Raw genomic sequence first — 13,415 nt, forward strand, 5'->3', positions numbered from 1 at the left:
AATTCTGACACGTACCAAACATGAATGAACTTTGCGGGCCGTAGGCTAAGTGAAATAAGCTAATCACAAAGACACATACTGTATGATTCTACTTATATGGGGTATCTAGTCAAATTCAGAGAAACAGGAAGTAGAATGGTGGTGGCCAGGGGCTGGAGGGAGGAGAGGGTGGACTGTTAGTGTTTAATGAGCAGTTTTAGTTTCGCAGGATGACAAAGCTCAGGAATTTGGCGGTACGACAATGTAAATATACTTAACACCACTTAGAAATGGTTAAGATGGTAACTTGCATGATATGTGTATTTTATCACAATTAGAACTAAACATTTTCTTGAAAAGTGAGTACATAGCTTCAGGAGAAACAAACTCTGTGTTCTACAATAAGGCAGTTATAAAATTTTAAAAAATAAATGACATAAATTCTGTAGCTCTAGAATGTTCTTGTCACATCCCAGAGCATCATCTTGAAAGCTCCCACCTCAAAGGCCAAAGCACCCAGCAAGACTCAGTGCCCCAGCACCCCACAATCCCTCCACCAAGCCAGCCCACTCCAGCCTGAGAAATCAGAAAACGCCCCTTCACCCACTTTTCTAATTGAGTTTTATTCCAGAACAAATGGTTTTACCAAAAAGCTGATTTTAAACCCAGTACATTTTCCCACTGGTAGCAGCTCCATCTTCCTTCAACCCGTAGCCCAAAGAATCGAAACTATGGCTGGGCTGGGCTGGGCTGGGCTGGGCTGGGCTGGGAGTTTGGCGCCAACTACACACTTTGAAGGACTCCAGAACAAAGCGTGGAGCCGGGCCATCAGGCGGCTCCCTGCCCTGCAGACGGGGAGGGAGCTGGGCACAGACAACTTGGAAGTAGTGTGGTTCCAGTAGTGTCTCTGAGTTCCTGGCCCTGCTGCTGGGGTCAGACTGACATAAGAACCCTTGTCATTTCCTGCACGCAGAGGGAGACGCTGAGTGTATAGAGGTCGCCCAGCCGCAGGGCGCAGCGAGGACTGGGCACCTCCATGCTGTGTCGTCAGCCCGCCCCGACTGGAGCAGCCAAGTGAGGACAGCCTTGTCACGGTCACTCAACTCCAGGGGCGTGGTTCAGATGTTACCCAGAGGAGGCTGAAACGGATCCTTGAAGAAAACACAGCGTGCCAGGCACAGTGCTGAGCACTCAGCACTTGACCCCCAGGACAACCCTATGAGGTAGGCTGTAGCATGATCCCCATTTTACAGAGGAGGAAACGGGCTCCAGAGTTAGACCTTGCTCGAGGTCTCAAAGCTATTAAGTGGCAAGCAAAGATGGGGCTCAAAGGTCGGTGTGGACCTGAGCTCTTGGTTAACCTCAATACTCCCAAACTGCCCCTTGGGAAAGAAGGAAAGAGGGGTGGCAGATGAGATCCTGACAGAGAACCTATCCAGAAAGTTGGAGAAAACCCAATGACCACAGCAACTGTGGGTCAAAGTGCCCGAGGGGACACCAGCCCGAGTGTGGACACGGCTGCCCCGGCCTGGCCCTCGCCCCACGGACATGGTGGCCTTGCAGAGGGGTCCCAGAACTCAAACTGCTGTCTTGTTTCTCAGGCTTGTGCCTGAGTTGGGTCAAAATTAATACGCCACCCTCTCCACCCAAAGCTCATCCGCCCTCCCCGCCTCAGAACAGTGCCAGGTGAGTCCTGGTGCTACCTCCCCACGAGCCTGGGTGCGCTGCTGTCCGTCACAGCCTAGCTGGGTTCCTACTATGGCAACAGCCAGTTCTAGTTCAGACAGAAAGGAAGGGAATGTCCCGCAGAGTGGCCTCAACTCTACAGGCTCAGGGACATATTCATTCTGAACCTGACAACGCCTGTGGAAGAGGCAGAGGAGAGTAAGAGCGGAGAGCTTTACCCCAAGTCACGGGGCTGGGGAAGGCCCGCCGGCACACGGCACACGCCCTCCTCCCGCTGCGTCCTCCAAGCTTGCCCCCTGACATTTTCATAGTGTCTGTAAAGTGCCATTAGCAAACCACAGGGCTGGGGGGGTAAGTGCCCACAACAGCCCTGGGTGGAGGGAGCCAAGAGGACAGATGGTCCCAACTCCCTGGACGCCAGCAGCCGGCTGGCCGCATCCTGCCCTGCCCGGGGTGCCGTGCCCAGGGCTCTGCTGGCCCCCCCGCACCCCACTCCTCTACTCGGAGGCCGCCTGGGGACCTCTCCCGCCTCACTCCCTTCTGTCCCCTGCCTCCCCCGTCCCCCCGCGGGCGCCCTGGGCCAGGTCCTCGGGCCAGTACTGGTCCTCCATGTACTGCTCCATGTCTGTGCTGCTGTCCGGCTCTCGGTCCTCGGGGCGGGGTGGGAGGCTGACGGCCTCCCGCTGCTCCCACTGCACCTCCACCAGCCGGTAGAGCTCCATGGCCGTCACGGCGTCTTCCACCGACGAGTGCCCGTGCTGGCCGGCCTGAGACGACAGCCCTCATCACCGAACGCGTCCTCTTGGGACGGGGGTGGGCTGGGGTGGGGGCCTGGGTGCTACGCGGGAAAGCAAGAGTTCCTGGCTGCCCCTGAGGGAGGCCCCACCTCTCGGGCTGCCACAGGTGGGTTCTGCGTGATGTGCAGGGACAGAGCCCGGAACCGAGTGGGGGACAGGTCTGGAAGAGCCCAGCCCGCAAGCCTGCGGCCGGCTGTCACGATCTGCTGGGGACGAAGGACGGTGAAGAGAACACCCAGGGCTGCCCGTACGTGCGGGACACCGTGCTTTACCCAGGTCCCCTGGACAGGGAGGGGTGGGGGGTAAGAATGACAAGCAGCCTGGAGGCACAGCTGCCTGCCCTGTCCCGGGGCCCCTCGTCACTCGCACCACCTGCTCCTGTCCCACGCACCTGGATCTTCTTGTGTAGCAGCTGCAGGGCCAGGTCCTTCAGCGAGACCCGGGTGCGGGTGTGGAGGCCAGGCTGGTGGAGGAGGCTGGGCACGTAAGTGGTGTCCCGGGTCTGGCTCCGAGGGTGGACGTACTTGAGGGCCTGGAAGTCATTGTGGAGCGCGTGCCCCACCACCACCTTGCCCTTCAGGAGCTTGAGGATCTGTGAGCAGACAAAGGAGCGGGGGGAAGGCCCCACTGTCAAGGAGGCGCAGGCCACGTGCTGCCACCCTGACCACCGGGGCGTGGATCCCTGCGAAGGGTGGCAGCATGGAGAGGGGAACCTCGAGCGCCACACTCAACCACGCTGCCTCAAGTCCAAAGCCCGGCCCTTCGACTTGCCATGCCCCGGGGCGCACGTCAGCCCTCTAACCAGTAAAAGTGCGCTCTCCACGGGGTGGTTGGGCGCGTGCGAGGAAGTCACGCGTGGAGTTAAGTCTCCTAGTGAATCAATACAAGCAACTGTGTCCTGCTGGCGCAGGCTCTCCCCTCTCAGCCTGGAAGACCTCACCACCCTCCCCCTCCCCACCCAACTCTTGCAGTCAGGAGGCCTCCCCCACCACTGCCCCGGCAACATGAGGACCCTGTGGTTCTCTCCCGTGGTGGAGCGGACTGGTCACATTTGCTAAGTACGCCTTTAGTGCTGGCAGTCTATCCACCGGCCCTCCATGGCAGCTCAGCTGAAACACCAGGGACCGTGTTTGACTTGACGAGTGATGCTCCATGGAAGCTCAGCACACAGGAGGTGACTGAGAGACCCGCTGGCTGACGTCCACAGACCTGTGCCTGGCCCTGGAGATAAACCCACGAGCAGCAACTTTTGTGAGCATCAGCAGACACGGCCTCCCTCCTCGGGATTCTGCCCCTCTGCCCCTCGGCCGTGCAGGACTCCACTTCCCACCCTGGAAACCATTGCTCTCTGGCTCAGTGCTCACCATGTGCACACTGTGCGCCTCTCTTCCCTGTCTTCCGCCCTCCTCGGGCCCCAGGCCTGCAACGCCCCCCAGCCCTCGGCACTGAGCCCGGCTCTCCTTATCACCCGCCGCGCGATTCTGCTGGCCAGGTCCGGCTTATCACTAAACCCAGCTTTCACAGCAGATGGAGAGGGTGCCATTTAGACTTCCGTGGTGGGAACATGCCACCACACTCCAGTCACACCGCCCCACCAGCATGCGGTGGGAAGGGACCAAGCACACTCCGCACGGGCTGAGTCTGAGCAGACGAGAAACGGTCCTGTTCCTCGAGCCCCACCAACCAGGCCAGGAAGCACCAAGGAGCTAGAGGGTCTGCCGCAGGCCTCCCTTCCTGCTGCTAATATGCCCGAGAGACACGCTCGGTAAATCATCTCCAAACTTTCTGAAGGCCATGCTTAGGCCATATCTCATGCGAGAAAGGAGGACGCCAGACCACATGTACCAGTATTTCCCAAATTCACCTAAACCCAAGAATAACCCAGAAACACTAAGCAGTTCTGCTATAATGCTTATTTTGAAAATGCATGTTCCAACATGATTGATATATTAGGACACTATTTGAGAATAATGCAAAATTTCACCTTTACCTATGCATGATTTTGCCCGTGAGAAACATTTAAGTGAACGAAGAAAACTGCACCCGGGGGCACCTGGGTGGCTCAGTCGGTTAAGCGTCTGCCTTCGGCTCAGGTCACGATCCCAGTGTCCTGGGATCAAACCCCACGTCGGGCTCCCTGCTCAGCGGGGTCTGCTGCTCCCCCTGCTTGTGCTTTCTCCCTCCCTCTCTACCTCTCAAATAAATAAAATCTTTAAAAAAAAAAGGCAAGAAAGAATAAAGAAAACTGCATGCAGCTAACCTGAGGCACGTGGGAAGGCAGAAAACGCACACGCCTCCGACAGCCCGCAGGGGGCTCACGGCTCACCTGTGTGACGAGCCATTACCACCTGCACCTGACGCCACCAGGCTCATTTCCAGGAACCCCTGGGCCCTCGCCACCAGCACAGAAACCGCAACCTTCCTGACATCCACTTTCACAAGCAGCCACCAGGACGTTTTCAGGTAAAGTGCCCCCCCTTACTACTGACGCATGTCTTAACCATCTAGCCTGTGCAAAATGGGGGCTACCACGTGTCATTAGGTTTCTAGCTTTTTGTCCTGGGGGTGATTTTATTAGGAGGCATGTTGAGTGTTGTGTTCCTAATTCCATGTTCCCCATAAGCTCTGAGGTTTTCGTTGTACAAGTTGGCACAGCATGATTTTCAGGAACACACACATCAGAGCTGTCCCCACGCCCACAGGGCTATGAGATGAGAATTTCCACGGAAGGATCTGGGGACAAAGAGCTGAGATTGTTAACAAGGCTTTAGGGGCTTCCTACGGTCAAGCACAACTGGGAATTCCTGGCACATGAGTGCAGTCCCAACCACTAATTTATCTTTTTCAAAACACTGAAAAACTAAGAAAATATATGGAAACATTAAGGCCTGAAGGTGACAGGATTGTGGGCCTTACAAATTCTAAACAGATACATAGTACTTTTACAACAGAAAAGAAAATGCAGGGGTGCTCGGGTGGCTCAGTTGGTTAAGCGTCTGCCTTCGGCTCAGGTCATGATCCCAGGATCCTGGGATCGAGCCCCGCATTGGGCTCCCTGCTCAGTGGGGAGCCTGCTTCTCCCCCTCCCTCTGCCGCTCCCCCTGCCTGTGCTCTCTCACTCGTTCTCCCTCAAAAAAAAAGAAAGAAAAGAAAATGTAACAAGTGAGCGGTTCTACACCTTACGATTGGCACAGTCTGTCCACATTATCACATGGGACAGCCCAACCATCCTTACACGGAGATGGGTCAGGATTTGAGGCACCCTTGTCTATGGAGAAGGAAGCCACAGTTCAGCAAATTTAAGCAACTTCCCCAAAGTCTCTCGTTTCCAGTGGCTAAGTGGTGACTCAAACCCAGGGCTGCCCTTCCCTGGCCATCACCCACCCACACAAGCCCCCACCTCCGCCCTCACCTCTTTCTGGGCCACCTGGAAGGGGATGGCCTTACGCATGTGCTGCCGAGTGACGCCACTCCAGCGGGTGCGGTAGTCCACGATGGGCATCTCGGGCCGGATGTACTTGTCATAGAGGACGTCGCCATGGTAACTCACCACAGAGCAGCGGGCCAGCTCGCTCACCCGCCCTCGGGGTCCCGTGCCCACCATCTCGCAGTCGATAGCCACGCACTTGCTGGGCCAGGGCCCCGCGGACTCCCTGGGGGGGGGCTTTCTGCTCCACGAGGCACCTCCCGATTCATTCCTTGGACGCTGCATCCCGCTGCTGGTGGCTTCAGTGCCCTGCAGGGCCACCGACGGCATGGGCAGTGGGGAGGAGCGCGGCTCTGGGGGCATGCTCAGCAGCCCCTGCTCCTGCAGCAGCGCCTTCCGGGCCATGAATCGCTGGTGCTGTCGGCTCCTCCTCTTGTGCTTCCTTCGGAGCACATCCTTGGCGTGCAGGCCAGCCAGGGAAGGGCACGGGCACCGCGCAGACTCAGGGCCTTCCCGGGGTACCATCCCAGTCAGCTCACCGCTCGCGGCAAGTGAGGCCTGGGGGGGGCGGCGATCTGCCAGCAGGGCGGCACTCTGCAGAGAGAACACACAGAGCAGAGGGGCTGGGTGAGAGGTGTGCCCGGCCAGCCCCATCCCTGCCCCTGCCTGCAGGGCTCACAGCAGCGCCGCCCTACAGCCCTGCGCTTTACCTCCCACACTGAGGCCAGGACCTTGCTTGTACTCAGTCAAGCCCCCGTGCAAATCACTGTTCTAAGTACTTTACATGGAATCACTAAAGATTCCCAACGACCTGAACCACAGGTCAGAAAACTGAGCACAGAGGTTAAGTAACCTGCTCAGGTAGGAAGACACACAAGCTGATGTGAGCCCAGAATCCACGGTCTCGGCCTCCGAGCCACTGCTTACCTGCACGAGCATGAGCATCCACAAGTTTCAGAGAGGTACAGATACGGGAAAATACAGGCCACAGAAACATATATACATACACACAGACACACAATCTTTTTAATTGTTTTAATTTATTTAAAAATTTTTTAATTTATTTAATTTTTAAAATTTAAGTAATCTCTACCCCCAGCGTGGGGCTCAAACTCATGACCCCAAGATCAAGAGTCGCACGCTCCTCCGACTGGGCCAGCCAGGCAACCCCATCCCAGATTTTTTAAAAAACAAAGAATCCGTTGTGAAAGCACAGACCCTCAGAAACTGGAGAAAAAAATGCACGAGCGCCTCACAACAGTTGTATTTTTGGTTATGTGTTGACCAAAATAAGGTGATTTATTCAGTGATTTTCTATTTCACTCATCACAACAGTTTTCAATAGCCGGGCATGCGGCTCAGTCAGCACAGCCTCCAGGCAGGGGTATGCTGGTAAACCGGCTCAGCTCACAAAAAGGAGAAACAGAAAAGGGAGTGTCTGCAGGTCCCTCCATCACTGGACACTGGAAATGTGTGAAGTTCGTGTGGGTTTGCAAATCCCACGCAACAAGGCCAGCAGCTGCCCAAGAGCGAGGGGCCGTGCTTAGAAAGCTTCACTCACTTGCTAAGTCAGCTGGTACATTTTTAACAGACCAGAAAACCAGGACTTTCAAGTAGGCAGAGCAGGGTTTAACTCGGCTCTTTGGAAGTTACCTGACGTGCTGAGCTTCTGCTTCCTTGCATGTGAAATGGCCCTACTACCCCCTTTCCTGCTGAAGACCAGACGACACAATGCACGCGTGCTTGCTCTGCATACATCATATACAGGCGGGGCTCATAACTACCTGCTCCCTTTCCCCCAGAGAGGGAAGGACTCTCCCCAGGTTGGTAACCAGCTCTTCCCAGGCCAAAGCTGCCCCGGCCCGGCCTCACTGCCCCTCCCAAGCCACAGACCTTCCCCTTACTGCTCTTCCCCCTCACACACCTCCTCTTCTTTCTACACCCTCCAGGAAGGCCTGCGGAACAAGCCTTCATCCCACTGGGTTGCAGAGACGCCCTGAGGCTCCCTGAGGTCCCAACTGTGCCAGGTGCTGAGCACGGAGTAACAAAGGCGGATCCTGGACTCTGAGAAGCTTAGCCTCGCCGCAGAGACAGAAACAAAGCACAAGGCGTGTGCAGGGCTGGGTCAGAAGGGCTAGGGAAGCAGAACAGGCTGGAGGATGATTCTGGGAGGCTTGCTGGAAGAGATTAAATCTCGGTGAAGAATAAACAGTAACCCGCCAGCTGACAGGGAGATGAACTGGTGGCCATGTGAGGGGCAAAAGCCGGAAAGAGAAGGAACCCAGGGCTGAGGAAGAGGGGCCCACGAGTAGCCTGATGCCACTGGGGAGCAAAGCACAAGGTGGGACACGGCTGGAGGAACTGTCCCTCTTCCCTTTTTACCACTTAACCTTCTGTCCCCACTCTGGGCAGGCCACCACACACCCTGGTGGTCCTACCCTAAGCCCCTAAGCTGGTATCCCCAGATTGGTGTCTGCTGATCAACTGAGGGAGTTCCAGAGCACCGAGGGAAGTCACTGACTTCCTGACCCCAGTAGCCCTGACCCCAGACATTTACAGTCTAGCTGAGGAGCAAAGAAATTCATCCCTCCATGCCTGACAGCACAACCACAGAATTTACCACACTTTAAGACAACAGTTACATAGCGTCTACCTCAAAGTGCTCTGAAGGCAGGGATAGAGACATGTGTGTCTTTGTCCCTCCGCCAACAGCCAGCCCCGGACCTGGCATCGGGCAGGTCCTCTCCAGAAGTGTGTGAAGGGAGCTGAAGCCGGGCCTGCTACCTGCCAGACGGTGGGGAAGACAGAGCTGGAGGTGACAGGGAAATGTGGCAAGGAGACCGTCAGACTCTCACCAGGGTGTGCTAAGGATGGGAGCAGTGAACGAAGGACAGACTCACCTGTCCGAGTACTGGACAGACAGAAACGCCGGGTTAGTGAAGGGTGGCAGTGGAGGGACATGCTGAAGGGTTTCAGGAAGGTCTGCCAGGAGCACAGAAAGGGAAGGGCATCCAGAGAAAATGCAGACCCGAAGTCCAGGAGGCAAAGCACCTGCACTGAGAGGGCAAGGAAGCTGGTGGAACATCTGAAAAGGAGGTCGTGGGGGAGAAGAGAGGGTGGAGGGAACAGTGAGAGACCACTGTTTCTGGAGGGGGGTGAAAGTTTGGGTGTAATCCAGGGATTGATGGGGAACAGGATCCCCACTGCCTTATAGGAAGAGCTCTGGAGAAGAATCTGAACAGCAGTGGCAGAGATGAAGAGGCGTGGGGAGGAGTGCTGCTTGGGTGACGCCAGGGCGAGGCACAGGGACCCATCCTGACTCATCTTCCCCCTGGCTTGCTCATCCACCCCCCCCCCCAGAAGCCTTCTCCCTTTTAAAAGTGCATGTAACTATAATCGACATCCTCATCTCGACAGGTCACATATTAGAGCTGACCAATACAGAACCTCAATTTGCCCTAGCCCAGCAATGGAGAGAACAGGGCCCCTTCCCTTCTTTGAGAGGGCTCCGGGCTCTGCAGGTCAGGAGCTGAGCCCGGGAGCAGGGTTGGTGGCCTCCCTGACCCCGCTGGCAAGGTTTCAAAGAAGCCAGAAACTCAGTTCCCTGAGAAAAAGTGGCCTTGTGTTTCGAGGGATGAAAACAAGTCCTCTTCTACAGGCCCTGACCCTGCTGACACGTCAGAACCAACAATTAATGATCTAGGACATGCCCCGCCCATCCTGCGCCCCAAGTGGGAGCTCAGCGAGGTCGGAGGGAAGTTTGCCTCAAATAACACAACAGTTGGGTAAGGACACACTCAAACCTCCCTCCAGCCAGGAACTTGGGGATCAGCAGCCACCGGGCCTTCGGCGCGGGGCTTGTGGCCTAAGGCAAGGACCCCAGCAGCAGAGTCCTCAGAGCAAAGGCCCCAAGGGCACCACGAAGTCACAGTCGCCCGCGGTGGCAGGGCTACCGACCTGCTGGCCGATCGGGAAGGCGGCACGCGGTTGTAGGCCCGCTCCTTGGTGCCCTGGCACTGAAAGCTAGATGGCCTGGACCAAGTCTCCTTCCCCTGACCACAAAACGAGGGTTTACTAAAACCGAGGATGGAACCAGGTTTGGGGCTTCCGCCAAAGCAGTTAGAACGTCTGTTTAAAACGCCGATCCTCAGGCCTACCCCCGCCCCCCCGCCCACGCCGTCCTAACTGCCATTTTGGGGAACGGGATCTGAGAAGCTGTACTTTGCAGAGCGCGCGACCCCATCCCCGAGCCGTGGTACTAATTAGCGCCCGAATTTGAGAAAACCGGGCTCGCTGAGATCCCCCCGTGCTACTCAAAGTTCTGGGCAAGGCAAGGAGAGGCCGGGAGCCCCGCACGATCCCCCGCGGCCGCCCGCGTTCCCCGAGGAGCGCCGCGGGGCAGGCCGGGCCTCAGCCCGGGAGGGACTCGGGCGGTGGTCACTCGCTGGCCGCAGCGGCGGGGCCGAGCCCGCCAGACGGAGCCCCAGCGCCCCAGCGCCCGGCGCCGCCCCCCGCAGGCCCCAGACCCCCGAGCAGGGCGGGGACGCGGCACAGGCGGCGCCCGGGCCTGCACACCCGCGGGCCCCGAGAGCCGCTCGGCCGGGCCCCTGCCGTCCCTCACCGCAGGCCGGGGGCGGACACCGCGCGCGGGACCCCGGGGTCGGGGACACGCCGCGCCAGCCCGCCCGAGCACCCCAACGCGAGCAGGGCCCCCGAGATCACCTGAAGCGCGGCGCGTGTCCTACGGCCCGCACGTGGTGTCCAAGCAGCCCGCAGCTCCCACATGCCCGGGCAAGCCCCGCTCCGGCTGCCTGCCCATTGGCTCACCGCACCGCAGTGCCCGCCCAACGCTTCTTCTGATTGGCCGGGAGTCTGGCTCGCGGCGGATAGGCACAGGGCAGCAGAGGGGGCGGGGATTCCTAAAGGGGTGTGGCTTGTGCCGGGAGCCGGGCCGTCCCGCAAGAAACCGTAAACCAACCCGAGCGGAGCGTGTCTCCCGGTCCCGTTCCCCTGTGTGTCCCCCAGCCCCAATCCACCCCGCTGCCTGGGTCGGGATGTGGCCTCCTACGAGCTGCGTGCCACTAAACGCGGAACGGCTTACAGAAGGCACACCCGCATTTGCAGAATGGGAATTAATAGCCTCTACCTCCGCTAGGTCATGGGGATTCAGTGAAATAATAGACATGAGGGGCACTGAAGAAAGATTTTTAAAGTCAGGTTTGCTCCTTCGGCGCTAGTCTTTCCTGTATCCCTTTGCAATACTTTCTTCCTAAGTATTAAGTTTCTACTGTGGGCTCAGCCCTGGGATACACAGAAGCACAATCCTTCAATCTCCAGTTGCTCAAGGTCTCGCCCGGTAATAGATAATTCACCGTGACGTGAATACTAACAAGAACAATAATAAACAGTTCACATTTATTATGTGAGCACTACTGTGTGCCAGGCAACATACATATATAATCTGCACAAGAACCCCATGAAATATGTACTATTGTTGTTTCTGTTTTACAGTTAAGGAAACTGACATTAAAAGAAATTAAGAGGAAACAGCCAAGGTCCAAACAAAGACCCTTCCTTACCAAAGCAGTCTGATTCCACCCTAGCTCCCTCTTGCAAGCAGAGGGCATTGCTAAGGTACCCAGAAGGCCAGGGATACCTGTGTCCAGGAATCTGCTACTTGCGACTGCAATATAGATTTGAAGGAAGCAGGACAAAAGGCCACTAGAGAGATGAAGTCCTTCTACTCAGACTTCTGATGGCTTTGGGGAGCTAGGAGGAGTTTAATCCAGAGCTGGTTCATTTGCATTTGGGGAAGCTCCCTCTGGCAGCAGCAGTGCAGGGAGAAATGGATTAGGTCTGGAGAAAGAGGGTTTAGGGATGACTGTGGACATTCAGGCAAGATAAGATCCTGGGGGCCAGCGTGGTAGAGAGGATGAAGAGCCTGGTAGATTCCAGAGCTTCTTAGGAGGCAACAGCGATAGGACAGAGAGTGGTAGGGAAGAGGATGGAAGGTCTTCAGACATGGACATTTTGTGAGAGCTATAACTCTGGGGGCACGGAGGGTTTTCAGGGACTCAATATCCAGATTCTCTACTCCCATGGGGCTGGACCTGAGCACAAGCCTGGGGTCCTTGAGGTTCAGCCTCTTTCTCCCCTTTTATAATGAGCTCCCCTTTTATAACAACCTCCCCTTTTATAATGAGTTTCCAGCTTTACAAAGGAAAGTCTCATGCACACACTCATGCTGAATCTTGCTCTGCTGCTTTACCCTGGGAAATAAAAGTAGTCTCCAGGGAGGAAAAACAATAAGGCAGTTCTCAATATGGGTTATTACTGAGGAGTGGGCAAGAAACCCACTCCTAAATATGGGTTATTACTGAGGAGTGGGCAAATCAGATAGTTTCTGATTTACTTTCCCTGTGATCCAAGGAGGATTTAATCATGTTGTCAGCTAATAGGTCATTTAAAATATATTTTTATATTATATTATAAATAATATAATATTTATTATATATTATATATATATATATTAATATATATATTATATTATATTTTTTTGAGAATAGGTAATTATCAGGAATTAAAAGAACTGAGAGACACTGACAGAATAAAGCTCCTTCCACTTCTGTCTCTTTTTATATGAACAATATCGGGGCTTACAAAAGGCCCAAACTCTGTCTCGTTCTTGGAAAAATTAATATTCATCCCTGGATCTACAAACTTACTGGAAAAATAACTGGCTCAACCTACCTCCTTAAGAGACATATTTTCAATCGCACTTCTAATGAAAACTTACTTTTTATGTTTAAAGAGGATCTCACCTGTAACGAAATGCTATGTATTTGCTATTTGATCGCTTGTACTGAAAACGCTTGCAACAATATCTCAATTTAGAAGGGAAAAATGAACACCTAGAACTCTGTGGGTCACAGAACACTTTTTTAGAGTTGACGAGATCAAATTTATGTACATAATTTTGTGACAGAAAGGTATGATTGGCTGCCCCAGAAAATACTGCCAAGCATGAAAATATATTATGGCTGGGATTAACTCCATAGCAGCTGAATGGAAATAGAAGTTCAAGAGGGAAAAAGAACGTTGCATATAAGGTAAATGAAAAACAAATACGGATTTAGTAAGGAGAGACATTATTTGAAAGGATTATTGGGGGCAGGGTGGGGGGAGGTGAGAACTATAGTCATAGGGGGAGGGCTCTGCTAGGTTAGGCAAAAAAGGTTTTCTTTTATAGGGAGGAGTAAACAAGGCTAGAAAGAATGGGGATGGGGAGGAGGGATGAACAGGAGTGATCTAATTCAATATCCAGATGGTAGGTCCTAGAGCAGTTGGGAGATTGTTTTCCCCTGAGGCCTGTTCTCTGGAGGGATCATTAAGGAGGAATGGTAAACTGGCTCTGACTGAGAGTGGGCCATAGTTGAAGAACCTAGAGGAAGAATAGAAGCTTAGCCAAAGTTTGGTTAACAGGCATTTTGTTCCGATTGATGAGTGTGCCCAGCAGTTCAGCTAAC

The 13,415-nt window shown here is 54.8% G+C and overlaps 1 protein-coding gene across 1 annotated transcript; it reads right to left on the minus strand.

The window, feature by feature from the left end:
• Positions 1–1,426: 1,426 nt before the first annotated feature.
• On the minus strand, positions 1,427–10,676 carry AEN (apoptosis enhancing nuclease). The gene is made up of 4 exons (XM_036113417.2): positions 10,612–10,676; positions 5,875–6,483; positions 2,854–3,054; positions 1,427–2,432 (listed from the first exon to the last, which is right to left on the minus strand). The coding sequence occupies exons 1-4, from the start codon at positions 10,672–10,674 to the stop codon at positions 2,196–2,198; spliced, it is 1,110 nt and encodes a 369-aa protein (XP_035969310.1). The 5' UTR covers positions 10,675–10,676; the 3' UTR covers positions 1,427–2,195.
• Positions 10,677–13,415: the final 2,739 nt, after the last annotated feature.

Source organism: Halichoerus grypus, chromosome 8 (assembly GCF_964656455.1).
Source record: "Halichoerus grypus chromosome 8, mHalGry1.hap1.1, whole genome shotgun sequence".
Lineage (NCBI taxonomy): Eukaryota > Metazoa > Chordata > Mammalia > Carnivora > Phocidae > Halichoerus > Halichoerus grypus.